We start from the raw sequence: 17,218 nt of genomic DNA, 5'->3' as shown, positions 1-17,218 counted from the left end.
AAAGCCTTGTTAAAACCCCAAAAGGGTGGGGGGTAGTTTTCCCACAGTCAACAAAGACTGAACATCAAAGGATGTTCTAGGCCAGGCGTATCCAACTGAGATCTACTCCCACTATATGTTCTATGCTAATTGAGAAAGGGAAGGCTGGGGAGATAGGAGAATTTAGTGTCCTGGAGGAGAACATGGTTCATTGCCTGGAACTCTGAACAGGAACACATCTGTTAGAAGCAGACCCTCCAAGTGTCCCTATTTTTCAGGGACAGTCCTGGATTTACAGAATCTATCCTGGTTTCTTATTAGATCCCAGAATATCCCACTTTTTCTTAGGACATCTCTGTTTCCAATGGAGAAATGTTGGAAAGGTGAGGCTGCATTGCAACATTTTGCTGTAGGTTTGAGTTGTATACGAAAAATACTCAAGTTCCGAATATGACAAACTTTGCCCTGCTGGGGTCAAGATGCGTTTTGAAAGTCTGCTTGTTTGGCAGAAAGTTCAAGTAGAAAATATATAGGGCTGGTTTTTTTGTTTTTGCTTTAAAAAGTATTAACTGAATTCAGAGTCTAGAGATACACACATTCTTGGAGATATGCTTGATCCCCATCTCTTCCTGATCTCACACTTGGCAACAACTCAGTTGGCTCATTTACCATTTTTTCGGTTCAAGGATATTTCTGAAGACAGACTTGGAACTGAGGCAGGGCAAGTTTTTCTCAAGAATAAAACATCCTGTACGAGCATTGTAGGACAACACCGACATCAATGGGCCTATTCTTTGGCTGCCTTTTTTTCTCATGCCTTCCCCATCAGAGGAAGTATTTACTTAAAAAACAGGTACCATATGTGCCAAGTGCTAGAGGAAATAATTGTACGTTGAATCCATTCAAAAACACTTCTTCTTTATAAAAATATTTCCCTTGCGTTGCAGCCAAGTCTGGTGTTTACATGGGCTATCTTTTGCTTGAGCAACTTTGCATAAGTTGGAAAGTGTCTAGCAAATGCATGTATGTTAAAATTACTCAATATTTGTTTCTATAGTTCCCAATACTTGAAAAAAAAACTGGGGGGAAAATGCAATTCCTCTCAGTGTATTAAAAAAACCCCTCTATCTATGACTGGCACAGACTACATTTCAAAATTTCACTTTTTATGGATAAGGGTAAAAAATAACTCACTGCATGGGCAACCTGGGTGATTTATCTTTTATTCATTCATTCATTCACTGCTTTTCATAAAAAGGCAATATAAAATACATAATCACAAACAACTAATAAAAGAACAAGACTAATGAAATCCATAATTTTGGCCTCAATGAGATAATACATTATTCAGCAAATCATAGGTCTCAAAGAGGACCTTAAAACAACGTTGGCCATTTCTGTGAAGGTCTGGATGAAAAGGTACATGTTAAGTAATTGGCGAAATGGGAAAAATAAAGACAATGCATCGCTAGAGACAAAGGGGGTGCCACAACCAAGAAGGCCCCAGTTTGGATCATCATCACCCCTCTGACATTGCCTGAAGGCTATAAGAAATGCTCCTTCCAGGGATCTCAATGGTCAGACTAACACACATTGCATTAAATTAAAACAAGAATTCAAAATGTAACTGTACCTGCCCATAGCAACCTGCATAGTGAATAAGGCTTGGGTGGTCTTTTGAGCAACTTAATTCTGCAATGGCTTCTGTTTCACTCACCATCCATCTCACACACTCCAGCTGACCATTCTAAAGAGAAGAAAATGAAGATGTAATTTTTTTGTACATTTATACTTAATTTTGAAACTTTTTGTGTGTACAGTATGTGTGTGGGAAACATATTTTCTATTAAACATTGTAATAGCAGTGATTGTAGGGTAGGCCTATTTACAGGCGCTGCAATTCACAGGTCATTTCTGAAGCACAATTTTTATTTAGTTCTATGGGGCTTAAACATAAAAACAGTCTTGGATACAGCAGCAGTGTTTGCTTAATGATGTCCCTTCTGAAATTCCTATAAATCCTGCATATACCCCTTTGCAAATACCTGTTTATTTCATATTCACCCCATTCATAATCTATTGCCATCTGTTATCTCATTTCAATTTCATGAGATTTCTTTTTTTTATTTAAAAATCGCTATTTTAGTATTTTTTATTAAAAGGTGCCTTTCAGGACGGAGTCCCGTCAGAATGGCTTATAGAACACCATAATACTACACTTGATCTTAGCCAAAAGGCCGAGAAGCGATAGAACACCATAATACATAAAAATCCTTGACACATAGTTTTATGTGTCAAAATGCTCACATAGTTTTAAAAATGTAGATGAGAGAACAGAAGACAACAGAACACAGAGTAGAGAGGCAGATGCATTGATATTATAAATTTGAATAACATAATTAACAACATGGTGCAATCAAATACACCTCCACTTAGAAATTCAATCAGGCTTACTCCTAGGTAAGTGAATATAGATTGGCATCCTTCATTTATAATCCTAAACACAAGTAACCAGGAGTAACTTTTGAGTAAGTATACTCTTGCACACCACCCCAATCTCTGAGCTGTGTGAGATTCCATGGATTCCTTACCCAGGGTTCAGTTTCCTGGGAATGAGGAACAGCGGAGACTGTGGTGTCTTTATGATATATGGCTTAGTTACACATATAGACAACCTGAGCCTACAATGGAAAGGTTCACAGCATTAACACCCCAAGGGGGGTCTTGCTGCTCTCATGGCCACAGCCTTGGATTCCACCAGAGATCAGACCTGAACATACTTCCAAACTTTTCCTAAAAGGGAGATAAAATTTAAGGATCCCGCCATTCCTATTTTGTGCTTTTTCCAGAACCTCTTGGTTTTACCCTGCGAAAGTGGCCCCAGTATTTTGCTTCATTTATTTTGCTTCATTTGCAGAATATCCCAAGAGAAGTTTAACTCCATCGTTGTCCTTCCTGTGCACACCACTGTATTTTACAAGGGCACAGCAGTGCTATAAAATGTAGTGTTTTCTTGTATTACAGATTTTCCTGTAGTCTGAACTTTCTTCCAGATGACATTAATTATTTTTGTTTCTGACAGGTTGCCTGCTGTTCTCCACAAGAGGTAAATGTTTACCTTCATGTGATATTCCAAAGTGGTTTTGATATCTAAGACGTTTCAGCTCTGGATGTGGCACATTAAAGTAGACGCTGCATAAGAAAAACCCAGGAGTATCAGCAGCCTTCACATATGTACCTTTCATCTCATTTATCTTCCTTAATATACTCATATTATTACAGCATAATCAACTTGTGCCTCAGGTCTGATTCTGGAAATAAGGGTTTTCAAAAAAAAAACCAAAAAAAACAAACAAACACCAAAACAAACCTGAGTCAGTTAGCATACTGTTGCACCGTGGAATCATAGTGGAACCCCCTAATGTGTGGATGGCAAATTGTCACAGGTATATGATATAAAACTGATGATCTGTGGTTGCAGTTGATCTTTCACTGAAGCTGCTTGAATGACCTGCTTCTAAAGAATGTGGCTTGGAACATAGCTGGATCTCACAACGGTTTGCTTAGAAAACTCTCCCAAAACCAAAAATAAAAAGCACCAGCCAGTGATGGCATTGGACCCCGCTCAATGGCAACCAACCAAGCAACGAATGGTCACCAACAAACTCACAGGAGAGGTGGGTGCCCTTGAGCTTGAATCCTGCTTCCTGGTTTCCCACAGGCATCCATAAAAACATGATGCTGGACTAGATGGGCCATTGGCCTGATGCAGCAGGTTCTTCTTCTTGTTATTTATGAATTTTTATTTATACTTTCCAGATATATACAGTTCACTGATTTTACAGTCATTTTAACCTTTTGAAACTTGACTTCCTTCCCCCTCTTTCTGCAGTTCCTTAAATTTATTTTTAATATCTTCTGCATATCCAAATTAACATAACTTACTCATTTATTTAACCTCTTTAACTATATATTCTTATATTGTTGTTGTTGTTTAGTAGTTTAGTCGTGTCCGACTCTTCGTGACCCCATGGACCAGAGCACGCCAGGCACTTCTGTCTTCCACTGCCTCCCGGTTTGGTCAAACTCATGCTCGTAGCTTCGAGAACACTGTCCAACCATCTCGTCCTCTGTCACCCCCTTCTCCTTGTGCCCTCAATCTTTCCCAACATCAGGGTCTTTTCCAGGGAGTCTTCTCTTCTCATGAGGTGGCCAAAGTATTGGAGCCTCAGCTTCAGATACTCTTATATAGCTGCAGGTTATTACAATAATCCTGCCAGTGTTTTTATCTGTTTACAATTTGTCTGTAAATATTCAATAAACCCTTTCCATGGAATCCGCCGGCTTCTCTTGTGCCCGCCAATGGTTTGCCCCGCTTTGCCCAATGGCCAAGCAAAACTTCTCCTGCTGCTGGGTTAAAGCGGGGTGGCTCTCCTCAAACAAGGCTGGTCTGGAGTGTCCCAAGAGCGTGGCAAACGCCTATTTGATTTAATGGTATTGGAAAGAAAATCCCTCTTGGCTCTGGCACAAACTCAGTCTTGCCCATAGGAAAGATCAACAAATGGGGTTTTAAAAGAATTCCCAGTTGCATTAAGATCTTCAACCAGGAATGGTATTTATCACTGGTTAAATTGGCGAAATGTATAAAAACGAAAATAAAGAGTGTTGGAGATGTGAAACAGAAGGTACGTTCTATCATATGTGGTGGGAGTGTAAGAAAGTAAAATCCTACTGGGAAATGATATACAATGAATTGAAGAAAATGTTAAAAATAACTTTTGTAAAAAACCCAGAAGTCTTTTTATTAGGTATTTTAGGTCAAGACATACCAAAAGAAATGAGGACTTTATTTATGTATGCCACTACAGCAGCAAGAATGTTGATTGCACAAAATTGGAAGACTGGAGAAATACCAACTAAAGAACAATGGCAAGAGAAGTTGATGAACTACGCAGAACTGGCAAAAATGACAGATAGACTAAGAGAAAAAGACAACAGAGACTTTGAAAAAGATTGGGAACCATTCCTATTATATTTGCAGAAACAAAGAAAGTCAATAGATGTGATGGCAGCATTTAAATAAACATTCACATTTTCAATATCAGAAAATGTTTAGAAGTTGGTGAAATAGGTGTATTTAATTTAATTTTTATGTTTTTAGGTTTGATGCTATGTTATTAATAACTTTTTCTGTTGAGAGAAAGCAAAGTGGGTGAAAATAGAAACAAACCAGAAGCGCAAGTTGGGGGAAGTCTTGGAGGGGAGGGAGGGAGGAATATATAGTAAATGTTAAGAATTTGAGATGTAGGGCTTGTCGATCAGAAGGTCGGCGGTTCAAATCCCCGTGGCGGGGTGAGCTCCCGTTGCTCAGTCCCAGCTCCTGCCAACCTAGCAGTTCGAAAGCACGTCAAAGTGCAAGTAGATAAATAGGTACCGCTCCGGCGGGAAGGTAAACGGCATTTCTGTGCACTGTTCTGGTTCGCCAGAAGTGGCTTAGTCATGCTGGCCACATGACCCGGAAGCTGTACGCCCGCTCCCTCAGCCAATAAAGCGAGATGAGCGCCGCAACCCCAAAGTCGGTCATGACTGGACCTAATGGTCAGGGGTCCCTTTACCTTTAATGAATGAAACAGAAAAATGAATTATTTTTTTTAAAAAAAGATCTTCAACCAGGAATTAATGGAGAGAATCCATGGCAAAGGAAACAAAAGAGAAGAATGCTGCATATTCTATCCAGAGATGCCTGGCTGCTCCACAGAATTACAAGCGCTGGAAGAATTGGTTACAGAGCCTGAGGCCACGGAGAACTTTGATGTCACAGGGACTGTGACAAACCAAGGAGGAAAGAAAAGAGAAGTGTTCTATCTAGAGATGTTCTATCCAGAGATGCCTTGCTGACCCAAGGAATTGGCCTGCGCGCTCCCCCCCACCAAGTGGTTGGGGAGCTGCGTGCACGACAGGCCAGCTGGGGGGTGGGCGTGCGGCTCCCTGGCTGCTTGGCCATGGCTGCGGGGAGGGCCCTGTGTGTCTGCCTCCCGGCTGGTTGGTGGCCTGCTCTCCCCAGCCGCTTTCAGCAGCATATGGTAAAAGGTTGCGAATAAGGGCCGCACTTTAGCTTTTCAGGGTCCGAAGTTGGAAAAAAAGGTGTGGCTTATATTAGGGCCAATACAGTAGGAGACCCCCTTCTCCGTGAATTTGTGTTATTCTCTTTTTAAAGCCATCCCAGTCAGTGGCCATCTCTGCCTCCCGTGGAAGCAAATTCCATAGTTTAACCATGCGCTGCCCGTTTGTTTAGAGCCTGTCTGTGCAGAGGGAAAAGAAAGGGTTAAAAATGTAGACCAATAGGAAAGCTGGAGGCAGAGCCTACCTGTGTATAAAAGGGCTTAGCCCGAGGTTTGTTAGAGTTGTTGGTGGGTAGTTGGTTGGCTTTAGTAGGTTGGCTGGTTGGGAAAGGCAGTTGGAGAAGCAGTTGGCAGGCAGTTGGAAATAGAGAGACAGTTAGGGCAGTGGGTTCTTGAGTGAGGGGAGGAAGAAGAGATAGAGGAAAAGAAGACTAAGAAAGTAAAGAGTAACAACGTTTGGAATGCCGTAAAAGTTTGTTTGTGTCTGAAATAAAATACACTCTTCTTTATTATGTAGCCTTTTCAGGCTTTGCCCTCGGGTGGGAAGAGCATTGCACCCGGGGAGAGGGAAATGGGAGTCAAAACAGACACTCAAGGGATAATTTCAGAGAAAGAGCTTTATTTCTACCATCCGGGCTTGGTAGAAGGAGCTAGTGTGATAATTTCACAAACAAGCACAAATTCACAGCCATTTGCACTTTGCTGAAGTGATTTTACCGGGGAGGACCTGGTTGGTGGTAGCGGTTTAGTGGTGTACGGGTCAATAGTCTGTGAGACGACCCGGGGCTCCGTATGAACGCCACAGGAAGTACTTCCTTTTTATTTGTCTCTTACCTTAAAGAGGGCTTTCATCAGATAATTAATTAAACCTACAATCATTTGATGGGGCTGGGGTCCTGGACCTAAACTAACTAGAAATGGTTGACTGCCAGGCAGCTGGGGCAGGTCCTTGGTCAGTGGTATTGAGGAACCTTGGCTTCTGGGTCTTGCCGGTGGAAAGGAACTCAGGAGCTGGTTGGCAGACGTGTGGCTCCCCCAGCTACCACCTCTTACCTTAAAGAGGGCTTTGACCTGATAATAGATTGAAGTAATTAAACCTACAATCATTTTGCTGAGATCACTCTAGTGCACTCTAGGGACGGTTGTCGTCTGTTGAGCAAGCTTCAAATCATAAGAGGTCAGCTGGTTGGTGGCCCACGCTCCACAGCAGCTTTCAGCAGCATATGCTAAAGAGTCACGGATACAGGCTGCACTTTAACTTTTCAGGGCCTGAAATTGGGGGAAAAGGTGCAGCTTATATTCAGGAGTGCTTCCTTTTATTTGTCTCTTACCTTAAACCGGGATTTGAGCAGAGAATAGATAAAAATAATCAAATCGAGAATCATTTTGATGATTTGGTACACTCAAGCACCAGTAATCAACTGCCAGTTGTCATCTGTTGAGCAAGCTTCAAACCATAAGGGGACAGAGAGAAGAAAGGTGATTGGCTGAGTAGATGGTGATGTCATAGATGGGTTCTGTTGAGTCATTGTATATTCATATCTCAACATCTGCTTCTTGGGAGAGCCAGCAGAAATTGTAGTTTGAAAAAGAGTCCATGTTACCAACTGACCGTATTTTAGCCTCCTTTTCCGCCTTTCAAAAAGGACCAGCCTGTCGAGATCTACCAGTGAAATATGTTATTTGCATGGATTTAAACATGATCATGTACTCATTAAAAAAAAAAAAGTAAAGGACCCCTGACAGTTAAGTCCAGTTGTAGATGACTCTGGGGTTGCGGTGCTCATCTCGCTTTACAGGCCGAGGGAGCCGGCGTCTGTCCGCGGCGTTTGTCTGGGTCATGTGACCAGAGCAGCACATGGAAACACCGTTTACCTTCCCGCTGGAGTGGTACCTATTTATCTACTTGCACTTTTTGGTGTGCTTTCGAACTGCTAGGTTGGCAGGACAGGGACCGAGCAACAGGAGCTCACCCCGACGCGGGGATTCGAACCGCCGACCTTCTGATCGGCAAGCCCAAGAGGCTCAGTGGTTTAGACCACAGCGCCACCTGCGTCCCTCATGTACTCATTACTGGAGATCAGACTACTGTTAGAGTTATAGCTACAAGGCCCCCAGTTCAAAATATGGCAACCGGAGGAACGGTTCTTCGTAACCACATACCACATTGTGAATTTTGGCCCTAATAAAGTTTTTATGTTATAACGTCAAAAAACCAACAACAAACCATTTCCATTCTTTTATAAAAAGTTTGTTATCTTGATTTCTTATTCTTCCAATAAGTTTCACCATTTCTGCATATTCCATAAGTTTTTGTATCCATTCTTCCTTTGCTGGGACTTCTTCTTCTTTCAATCTTTGGGCAAGTAACATTCTTGCTACTGTAGTCACATCTTATGTATGTTTTTATGGGCTGAAAACTTTTACTAGTGGGCAGGCAGGATATAAATCAAATAAATAGTAGAAACAGTGGGTGCTACACAGCAGCACTAGAAGGAGGCGGGTGGTGCGTTCAGCGCTGTTCAGGAATTGTTCCAAACCTGCACAGAGGCAGTGCTGGCCAGCCGCATGCCTGCAGAATGCTGATCATTCCGACTTTGACTCTGCTGCCCCTTAGCAACATCCGCCAGGAAGAGTGTACCGCCCCTCGCTGCCTGCCTCACTTTCCACTCAGAGGTCATCACTATTTACTGCTGCCGGATCATCGCCCATCTTCGTTATCCCTACAATGGGACTCCATTGTTTACTTCAAACGACATACCATCATTTACAGCGGTAGGGAATCTCTGGCCTGCAGGTCTAACTAGCCCAATGGGCCGATTGGCCTGTGATGCCATTTTGTTTTCGTTTTTTAAATATTTATATTAATAATTTCAACATAACAACATATGAAAACATATTATATTCATTATTTTTCTCCTTTTCCCCCGACCCCCCTAAAACCCTCCCTCCCCTCCCCCAGAGACTTCCCTCAGCTCCTCTCTCTGATTTCTCAACACGTATTATTCTCTGCATGTTATAACATTATAAGAATCCTTACATTATCTGTCTACCATGTTATCAATCAATAAATTTGTGCATGTTTATTCAAAACCTGCCAAGGAGTCCAGTTCATTTTGTTGTCTTTTTAAGTAATTTGTGAAAAGTTCCCATTCTTCTTTAAAGTCACAGTTGTCCTTGTATCGCAGTTTGTATGTCAATTTAGCCAGTTCTGCGTAATGGCCTGTGATGCCATTTTGACCATGTCAGGCTCGCTTTCCCTTCACCTGACAGAAAGTTTCTGCAGAGTGTAGGGCGGCGTGTGTCTGTGTGCTGGTGTGTGTTCTGCAACAAGTTTAAACAACACTTCCTCTCTCCCCCCAACACTGCTGTTTAAAAGTTTGGAAAGAAACTGGGTTCCCAGGCCAATTTCGAGTTTGGCCTTTAGACACCGTAGGAAGTCACACTACCTTTATTGCTAAGCCAGCAGGGGTTAGCTGCTCGCTGTTCCGCTCATTCAAGCAGTCTTCGCCCATCAGAGAGGTGAGATGCTGTAGGCATTCTGCATGCCCCTGTGACGCGGCAACATGCAAAAGGTTGTTGCCGTTTTCATCGTGGATCTTGTCCAGGTTGTCAGCTGCGAGGTGGGGCTGTGCAAAAGATGACATGGGAGAGTTAGCAATTTAATTCCATGTGAGTCCATTTTAGCAGCTACTAAGGTTTATGTGTCTGCAAAGAAATAAAATACTGATTGAATGGCCTGTTGTCTAACCAGTTGGCTTGTACAATTGCCCATTCCAGGAGACCTATATTTACTGTATTTTTCGTCCTATAGGACACACTTTTTCCCCTCCAAAAATGAAGGGGAAATGTGTGCGCGTCCTATGGGACGAATGCAGGCTTTCGCTGAAGCCTGGAGAGCAAGAGTGGTTGGTGCACACCGACCCCTCTCGCTCTCCAGGCTTCAGGAAGCTATCCTCAAGCCGTGGGTGAGCTGTGCGAAGTCGCACAGCTCTCCCACGGCTTGCAGAGAGCTGCCTGCACCCCGAAGCCTGGGGGCGCACTGAGCTCAGCGCCCCCAGGCTTCGTGCAGCTCTCCCATGGCTTGTGGAGAGCTGCCTGTTCTGGGGGCTGGGGTCGGGGGAAGCTCGGGCTTCCCCCGCCCCAGCCCCGCGCTAGACTTTTAAAGATGTCTAGTCTTGCATGTACTCACAGGAATGCGGAGCTTTCTGCCACTGTGGCAGAATTTCGTGGGATGCTCATGAGAAGCCAGCATGAGACTTCTGTGCTGCTGCAACGATGAGTATGAAGGAGAAGAAGAAGAAGAAGAAGAAGAAGAAGAAGAAGAAGAAGAATAGTAGTTTGGATTTGATATCCCGCTTTATCACTACCCTAAGGAGTCTGAAAGCGGCCAACAATCTCCTTTCCCTTCCTCCCCCACAACAAACACTCTGTGAGGTGAATGAGGCTGAGAGACTTCAGAGAAGTGTGACTAGCCCAAGGTCACCCAGCAGCTGCATGTGGAGGAGCAGGGAATCGAACCCGGTTCACCAGATTACAAGTCCACCGCTCTTAACCAGTATACCATGCTGGCTCTCTAGTGGCTCTCTCAAAGTGAGCAGACAGAATTTTTATTAGACAGCATTTAAAGAAAAATAAAGACCCCTTATAGCCATGGGGCTGCTGGAGTGTTTGAGGGACCTCTGGGCTGCATGGGGCCCCAGACATGCGCCCATTAGTCCAGTCTTAGTGGTGCCACTGTCCACACAGCAAACAAACACACCCAAATACAGGTGCTATTTGGGTCTCTTTATTTGTTGTGCTTGGGGCCAAATAACCCATTAAGGATCCACTAATAATGCTAAATCATTGAGCACATTTCTGACTTTGCATATCTTTCTGACTAAGATATGTTGGAAGAGACTCTGAGAACTGTGTCCTGTATCACTTCCATTGCTGTATTCTTCTACCTCCACCCTACTCTTGTTGTATGGTTTTAAGAGTTCTTTGCCATATGGGAGCAACTCTTTCTGAGCCTTGGCTCCAGGGGTGATTAGAGGCTTTGTTTATTGAGTCTCTCTTTTGTGATAGGCAATATCAGAACTACTTGGATTTGCATAGAGTGCTGTTTCATTACAGCCCATTTTAAAAGTTTTCCAAGCATTACAGTCATTAACTGATACAAATAACTGCTGTAGTAATTGGCCATATACACATCCCTGCTGGGAGTCAAGAACCTGGCTGTGTACCGCCATGGTTATAAGAATTCTTAGCAAAATAACAAAAAAATAGAAGTGGATCTACATAGATTCTGTACAGTATATTTATGTGATACATCATCTAATCCTATCCTCCTGTCTGTACCTAAAACTCCTAATTAAATTATGATAAATATAATATAGTCCTTTAAAAGGCACCCACAACCGTGTGCTTCTGAAAAGGCACTAGTTAGAATTTATAGTTTTCTAAGCTTTCCTCCAATAGCGGAGTTATTCCGATAGATTCTTTGTGAGTTCCCTCAGCTCCTTCTAACTTTAATATGTGAGCACAATCAAAAGATTGGAAATAATGATTTAGAGCTTGAGACATGCTGTCTAATATCCTAAGTCAAGGAGTAGACATCTATAATGTTTCAAACAAAGGAAAGAAAATAATTGGAATGCCCCGGAGGATTAAGAAAAAAACCTCAACCCCAGAGTTTCCTTCCAGACTGGTGAAGCATTGGATTGAATTAATTGTATAATGTCACTCAGTTTTATGAAGGCAGATCTGGAATAGGCATGAACGAATATTGATCTGCTGCAGTACGACAGTTCCTATGTTCCTAAGGGAATGCCCATAAAACAATATAAGGTTACATTATATTGTACTGCTCTTTGTGTACTAATCCGTCAGATAAAGGAAAATGCAAGCTAGTTCTACCACAGGATTGCTCTTCATATTTGACATTAGAAACAGACCCAAACATATTTTTTTATTTGCACGGCATCTTCTATATTACATTCCAGAACCAACATGTCTTTCAGCTTTTCACTTTACTAGAATATGAAAACTTCAGCTCGTCTCAAGGAGCAAGAAATCTTATAAAGCATTAACTACGAGAATCCCACTGGGCCAAGCATTGCACTAGACTGAAAATATCATGCCTGATAATTATTATAAGAAAAAAAGCAAGAGATTACAAATGGCTGAAGAAACAAATTGAGAGGGAAAAGCAAAATAAACTGTGATGAGAATATTTGGATACATTACAATCTGAGTTTCTACTTAGTACTTTCATATAGAGAAAAGAAGGGACTGGTCTTATTTTTCCTTTAAGGGTTTAAAGGAAAAAAGCAAAGGTTTTTTGGTCTCACAATTGATTATTTTTATTATCACTGTGCAATTGAATACTAGCTCCTTTTTTTAAGCTCTCTGTTTTTGTGTTTGCTGCTGCATTCATGTTCTGTCTCTGTCCTGCTTTAGGTAAAAGCTGTAGGTAAAACATAAACAAAAGTAGGCACAAAGTAATGAATATGAATGCAGATAAGGCTTGCTTCCCCCCCCAACCTTGTTAGCTTACGTCTAGTTGCTCTGGAAACGCCGTTTAATGATGTTTTATCACAAAGCTGTAACTAGCTAAAATCTCCATGTGGGTCAGAGGCCAATTGGGGCTTCTGTGTGAGCTCCTGTTCATGAAAGCTGTTGCAATAAGATGGGGTAAACACCCTTGAATATTAATCAGAACACACAACAGAAGCCTCTCTGTTACTATTATTGGCCTCTGAGTAGGAACAGAGTTAATCTACTAATAAATGAACAAGTGAGCCCCGCCATTCCAAAAAGATTTAAAACAACAATGGAGGATGCAATGTATACACGCCCTGCTAAGTAGTTGCATTAAAATCAACCATCCTTGAGTTTTTATAATCTTGAGTTTTTATATTCCCATGCAACCTGCCTTCAACAAATGTCCCTTTTGCAAATTAAAATGTGTGGTATTCTCCAGGGAAAATCTCAACGGCAACTTTTCCCTCCTGCTCTGTGTGCCTTACGAATGAATAATTGAACTATTAAAAAACTTACCAGTAGAGATATCTGCCCTTCCTTCACAATATTTAAGATGCTCTTGTTTTTCTTCACGTCCTCGCTCCTTTCTTCTGGACCTCCGGGGCTGCTCCAGTTCATACTGAGGTTTAGTTCATCCTGTTTGCTTTCTGGCGCTGCTGCCTGCAGATGAAAAGTCTTTAACTGACAGTGGGGCACCGTCTTCTCCATTTTATCAGCCAACGTCCTGTTGAGGAAGCCCTTGGTCTGGGCTTCGGGTTCATGGACCGAACCACATTTAACTAGCGGCTGGGGGGACTCCAATTCTTCAGCTAAATGCTTGTGCTGATCGGGAACAATGGGCTGCCCTTTTCTCAGCTGGGAGCTTTTCACAGGGGACAGAACACAGAACTGTGTTGTCCCTGTCGGTGCCTTCTCTGTGTTCCCTGCTGGGCATGACTTGCCACTGAGACCATTCAGCGTTGAGTACACACTCAAAATCCGTTTCTCTGGAGCAGCCTTGGCAAAAGCAGCTAGCTGCTGGCTTGATTTAATGTAAGGCACATCCAAAATTTCATCCATGTCTAGGTCATAGTGCTCCAACTCACCAAGCAGAACTCCAGGCTCAATGCATTTTGTTTTAAGGCTCTCTCCACTACCTGGAAGTTGATCCCCATTCTGAGGTGCAGGTGGTGAGTCACTGACTTTCTGGCACTCCATCTTCTGGTTCTTTTGGTCATCACTTTCATTATTTTCTGAGCTCTCTGGTTGGTGCTTAAGGGGAGAAACCCTCTTCACCGGTCTGAATTTACTGTACATATCCGCAATGCCTGTTGGTTTTTGTGCATTTCCGAGGACCGTCGAAACTCCTGAACTCCAATTCGTGCTGGGAACTAAAAAAAAGCACAAGAAACGCAACCTCAAATGAATTCGATTTCATCATCACCCGTGCATTCTTCCTATCTTGTATACTTTGAAAAGAGGATACCTTGGAAACATAATTACCCATAATTAAAGTACTGTGAAAATACCGTGGGGGAAACTATACCTTGTGTTTTAATGACCACCTTGCACACCGCAAGGTTTCGGTTGCTAAAAATTAAGCGACAGAAATACAGAGCACTATTCATGGCAGGAGGGTGAAACGTGAAAAACTGTGGAAGCCACATTAAATTTAGATCGTAATTTTGGCTCATAGAGAATGATCAGAAAATATTCACAGCCTTGTATTCTAGTTTTGAATCTTAAGGTCAAATAGTGGTTTTTTGTGATTCTGAAATGAAGCTGCAGAGGCAGCAGAGGGGAAGGTTGTGAATGTGCTTTCCATGGTGGTGGAGGGAAGGAAGGGGTGTTTAGCTCTTTCTCTCACAGTCCTCTTGATCAAAATCTCCCCCAGGCTACCTGCCTCACAGAAAGAGGGATACAGATATTGCTCTCCATGGGACAAATATGCAGTACATGTGAAAAGGATCTAGGAGTCTTGGTTGACCACAAACTTGACATGAGCCAACAGTGTGACGCGGCAGCTAAAAAAGCCAATGCAATTCTGGGCTGCATCAATAGGAGTATAGCATCTAGATCAAGGGAAGTAATAGTGCCACTGTATTCTGCTCTGGTCAGACCTCACCTGGAGTACTGTGTCCAGTTCTGGGCACCACAGTTCAAGAAGGACACTGACAAACTGGAATGTGTCCAGAGGAGGGCAACCAAAATGGTCAAAGGCCTGGAAACGATGCCTTATGAGGAACGGCTAAGGGAGCTGGGCATGTTTAGCCTGGAGAAGAGGAGGTTAAGGGGTGATATGATAGCCATGTTCAAATATATAAAAGGATGTCACGTAGAGGAGGGAGAAAGGTTGTTTTCTTCTGCTCCAGAGAAGCGGACACGGAGCAATGGTTCCAAACTACAAGAAAGAAGATTCCACCTAAACATTAGGAAGAACTTCCTGACAGTAAGAGCTGTTCGACAGTGGAATTTGCTGCCAAGGAGTGTGGTGGAGTCTCCTTCTTTGGAGGTCTTTAAGCAGAGGCTTGACAACCATATGTCAGGAGTGCTCTGATGGTGTTTCCTGCTTGGCAGGGGGTTGGACTCGATGGCCCTTGTGGTCTCTTCCAACTCTATGATTCTATGATTCTATGAAATAGCAGAATGGGGTACAATCCTAAGCAGAAGGATGAAAGAAGATTAAGTGCCTCCTCCCTGCTGCTATGTCCACATTCACAACCAGGGCCGGATTTTGGTTTGATGAGGCCAAACCTACTGAAGGTAATGGGGCCCTTTATACAGGGTGAGTCCATTACAAGAGGCCCCGTGGATACAGAGTCCACATGTTCCACGGCGTCTCTTTTGAAAGACTCACCCTGTATGTCCAGCTGTCCTTGGTCAACAACAAATTGTCACTGTTTTTTGTGTTGAATATATGCTATATGGTAATTTATGAACCTAATAGGTATCTAAAGCCATTTGCACATAACAAAATATGTATTTTATCAAAGTAATTGATATAGAAATGAGCAAACCAGTGATATTTTAGGGAGCAGGCTAGCAGGAGGGGCCCATTACTTACATCAAAGGAGCCTACACAACACAAAACACTGTTGCTATATGTAGGTTTTATTTTTTTATCTCATATTTTGGAAATGTACACCCAGTTCTTTTTTCTTTTAATTTTTTTTGGGGGCCCCCAAAAGAGTGGCGCCCTATGCTATAGCTTGTTTAGCTTATACTGTGGTATCTCGGGTTACATACGCTTCAGGTTACACACGCTTCAGGTTACAGACTCTGCTAACCCAGAAATATTACCTCGGGTTAAGAACTTTGCTTCAGGATGAGAACAGAAATCATGCTCCGGCAGCGCGGTGGCAGCAGGAGGCCCCATTAGCTAAAGTGGTGCTTCAGGTTAAGAACAGTTTCAGGTTAAGAACAGACCACCGGAACGAATTAAGTACTTAACCCAAGGTACCACTGTACGTAAATCCGGCACTGTTCACAACCTGCCAATGCCACTTTTCATTTTTAAAACAAAAGTTGGGAGATGTGGTCAGAGATCTCCTGCAATCCTCCTATCATCTCTCCCTATCACACGTTCTTCAGAATTCAAATGGATTCTTGCTATCCTAAGTATTAGCTGATTTGATCAAAGTTCACTTCATTTAGTATGGAAGGCCTCACAAAACTGTCTGACGGTCACCTTTTAATGTGTAGGATTGGACTTCGTAAAAGTGTTTCTTCGCAGAGCCACACTTCGATTTACTGTGTGTACTAAATGCAGTGCTTCAGTTGCATCTATATTGCACTCAAGTTGAGCTTCTAAGAAACACTCTGTTTCAAGAAGCAGCTGTGCTAACATTGTTATCAAAACAGCAAAAAAGTACATTTTGAAAGGAACAGAATAAGGTTTGACTTATTACCTGGATATCTTCAGAAGCTTTTGGAATGGTATTATTCGGCTAATTATTTATTATTCCAACAACAACATGCAGCTTAAGATGTTCAATACAAAAATCCCATTGCACAGATTTATTTATATATTGTATACGATCCTGAGTTCAAAAGGTGACAGTTTAATGCTGGTTTTATTTACATGTGAACCCCCCCCCCCAAGTGATAGAGGGAAATGGATACCACATGTTTCCCAGCTGTTTCATTCTAACAGGGACCAAGACTTTACACAGAAAGCAAATTTTGTCCTAGCCTCAAGGAAAATACTTTTTTTCCCCTTTTTGACAAAAGGGGTCTAGACAGCAACAAGGCATTAACGTTTTGTTAGTCATCACCTTCTTTGCACAGAGATGATTATTTGCCTTTTAAGGTTGAATGAGCTTTCTAGTGTAAATCCAAAATATATGGCGGATCTAAGGAAATAGCTTCTGGGCTGAGATAAAAACCCAGCATGTGAATGGCTGTGCCATAGCTGAAAAATACAAAGTTTTCAGATAATCCACTTTCTCCCTGTGTTGTTTTCCTGGAGGACAAAATGGTAACGTGGAGAAGAATTGTAATATTTTCAGTATTGACTTAGCTATCAATTTGAAGCTATGGCTCTATGAGTTAGGTTCAGACTTAATATATAAAATTGATCTGTTCAAACAAAAGAAACTCAAGCATTTAGG

The 17,218-nt window shown here is 42.3% G+C and overlaps 1 protein-coding gene across 8 annotated transcripts in view; it reads right to left on the bottom strand.

Annotated features, from left to right (window-relative positions):
- SNCAIP (synuclein alpha interacting protein) overlaps positions 1-17,218 on the bottom strand; it is a 121,262-nt gene that overhangs the window by 27,750 nt on the left and 76,294 nt on the right. For 7 of the 8 annotated variants that reach the window (XM_083576671.1, XM_083576670.1, XM_083576667.1 and 4 more), the window contains 3 exons: positions 13,146-13,999; positions 9,551-9,730; positions 1,613-1,726 (listed from right to left, as the gene is read on the bottom strand). In XM_083576671.1, coding sequence (XP_083432797.1) covers positions 1,613-1,726; positions 9,551-9,730; positions 13,146-13,999 — 1,148 coding nt within the window. Of the gene's footprint in view, positions 1-1,612; positions 1,727-7,432; positions 7,792-9,550; positions 9,731-13,145; positions 14,000-17,218 lie in introns of those variants that run through there. The other variant, XM_083576673.1, reaches the window with a different exon arrangement.

This window comes from Podarcis filfolensis, assembly GCF_964270895.1.
Source record: "Podarcis filfolensis genome assembly, chromosome: 11".
NCBI classification, from domain to species: Eukaryota; Metazoa; Chordata; class Lepidosauria; order Squamata; family Lacertidae; genus Podarcis; species Podarcis filfolensis.
Note: the sequence above shows the minus strand (reverse complement) of the source record. Positions and strands in the feature narration are given on the sequence as shown.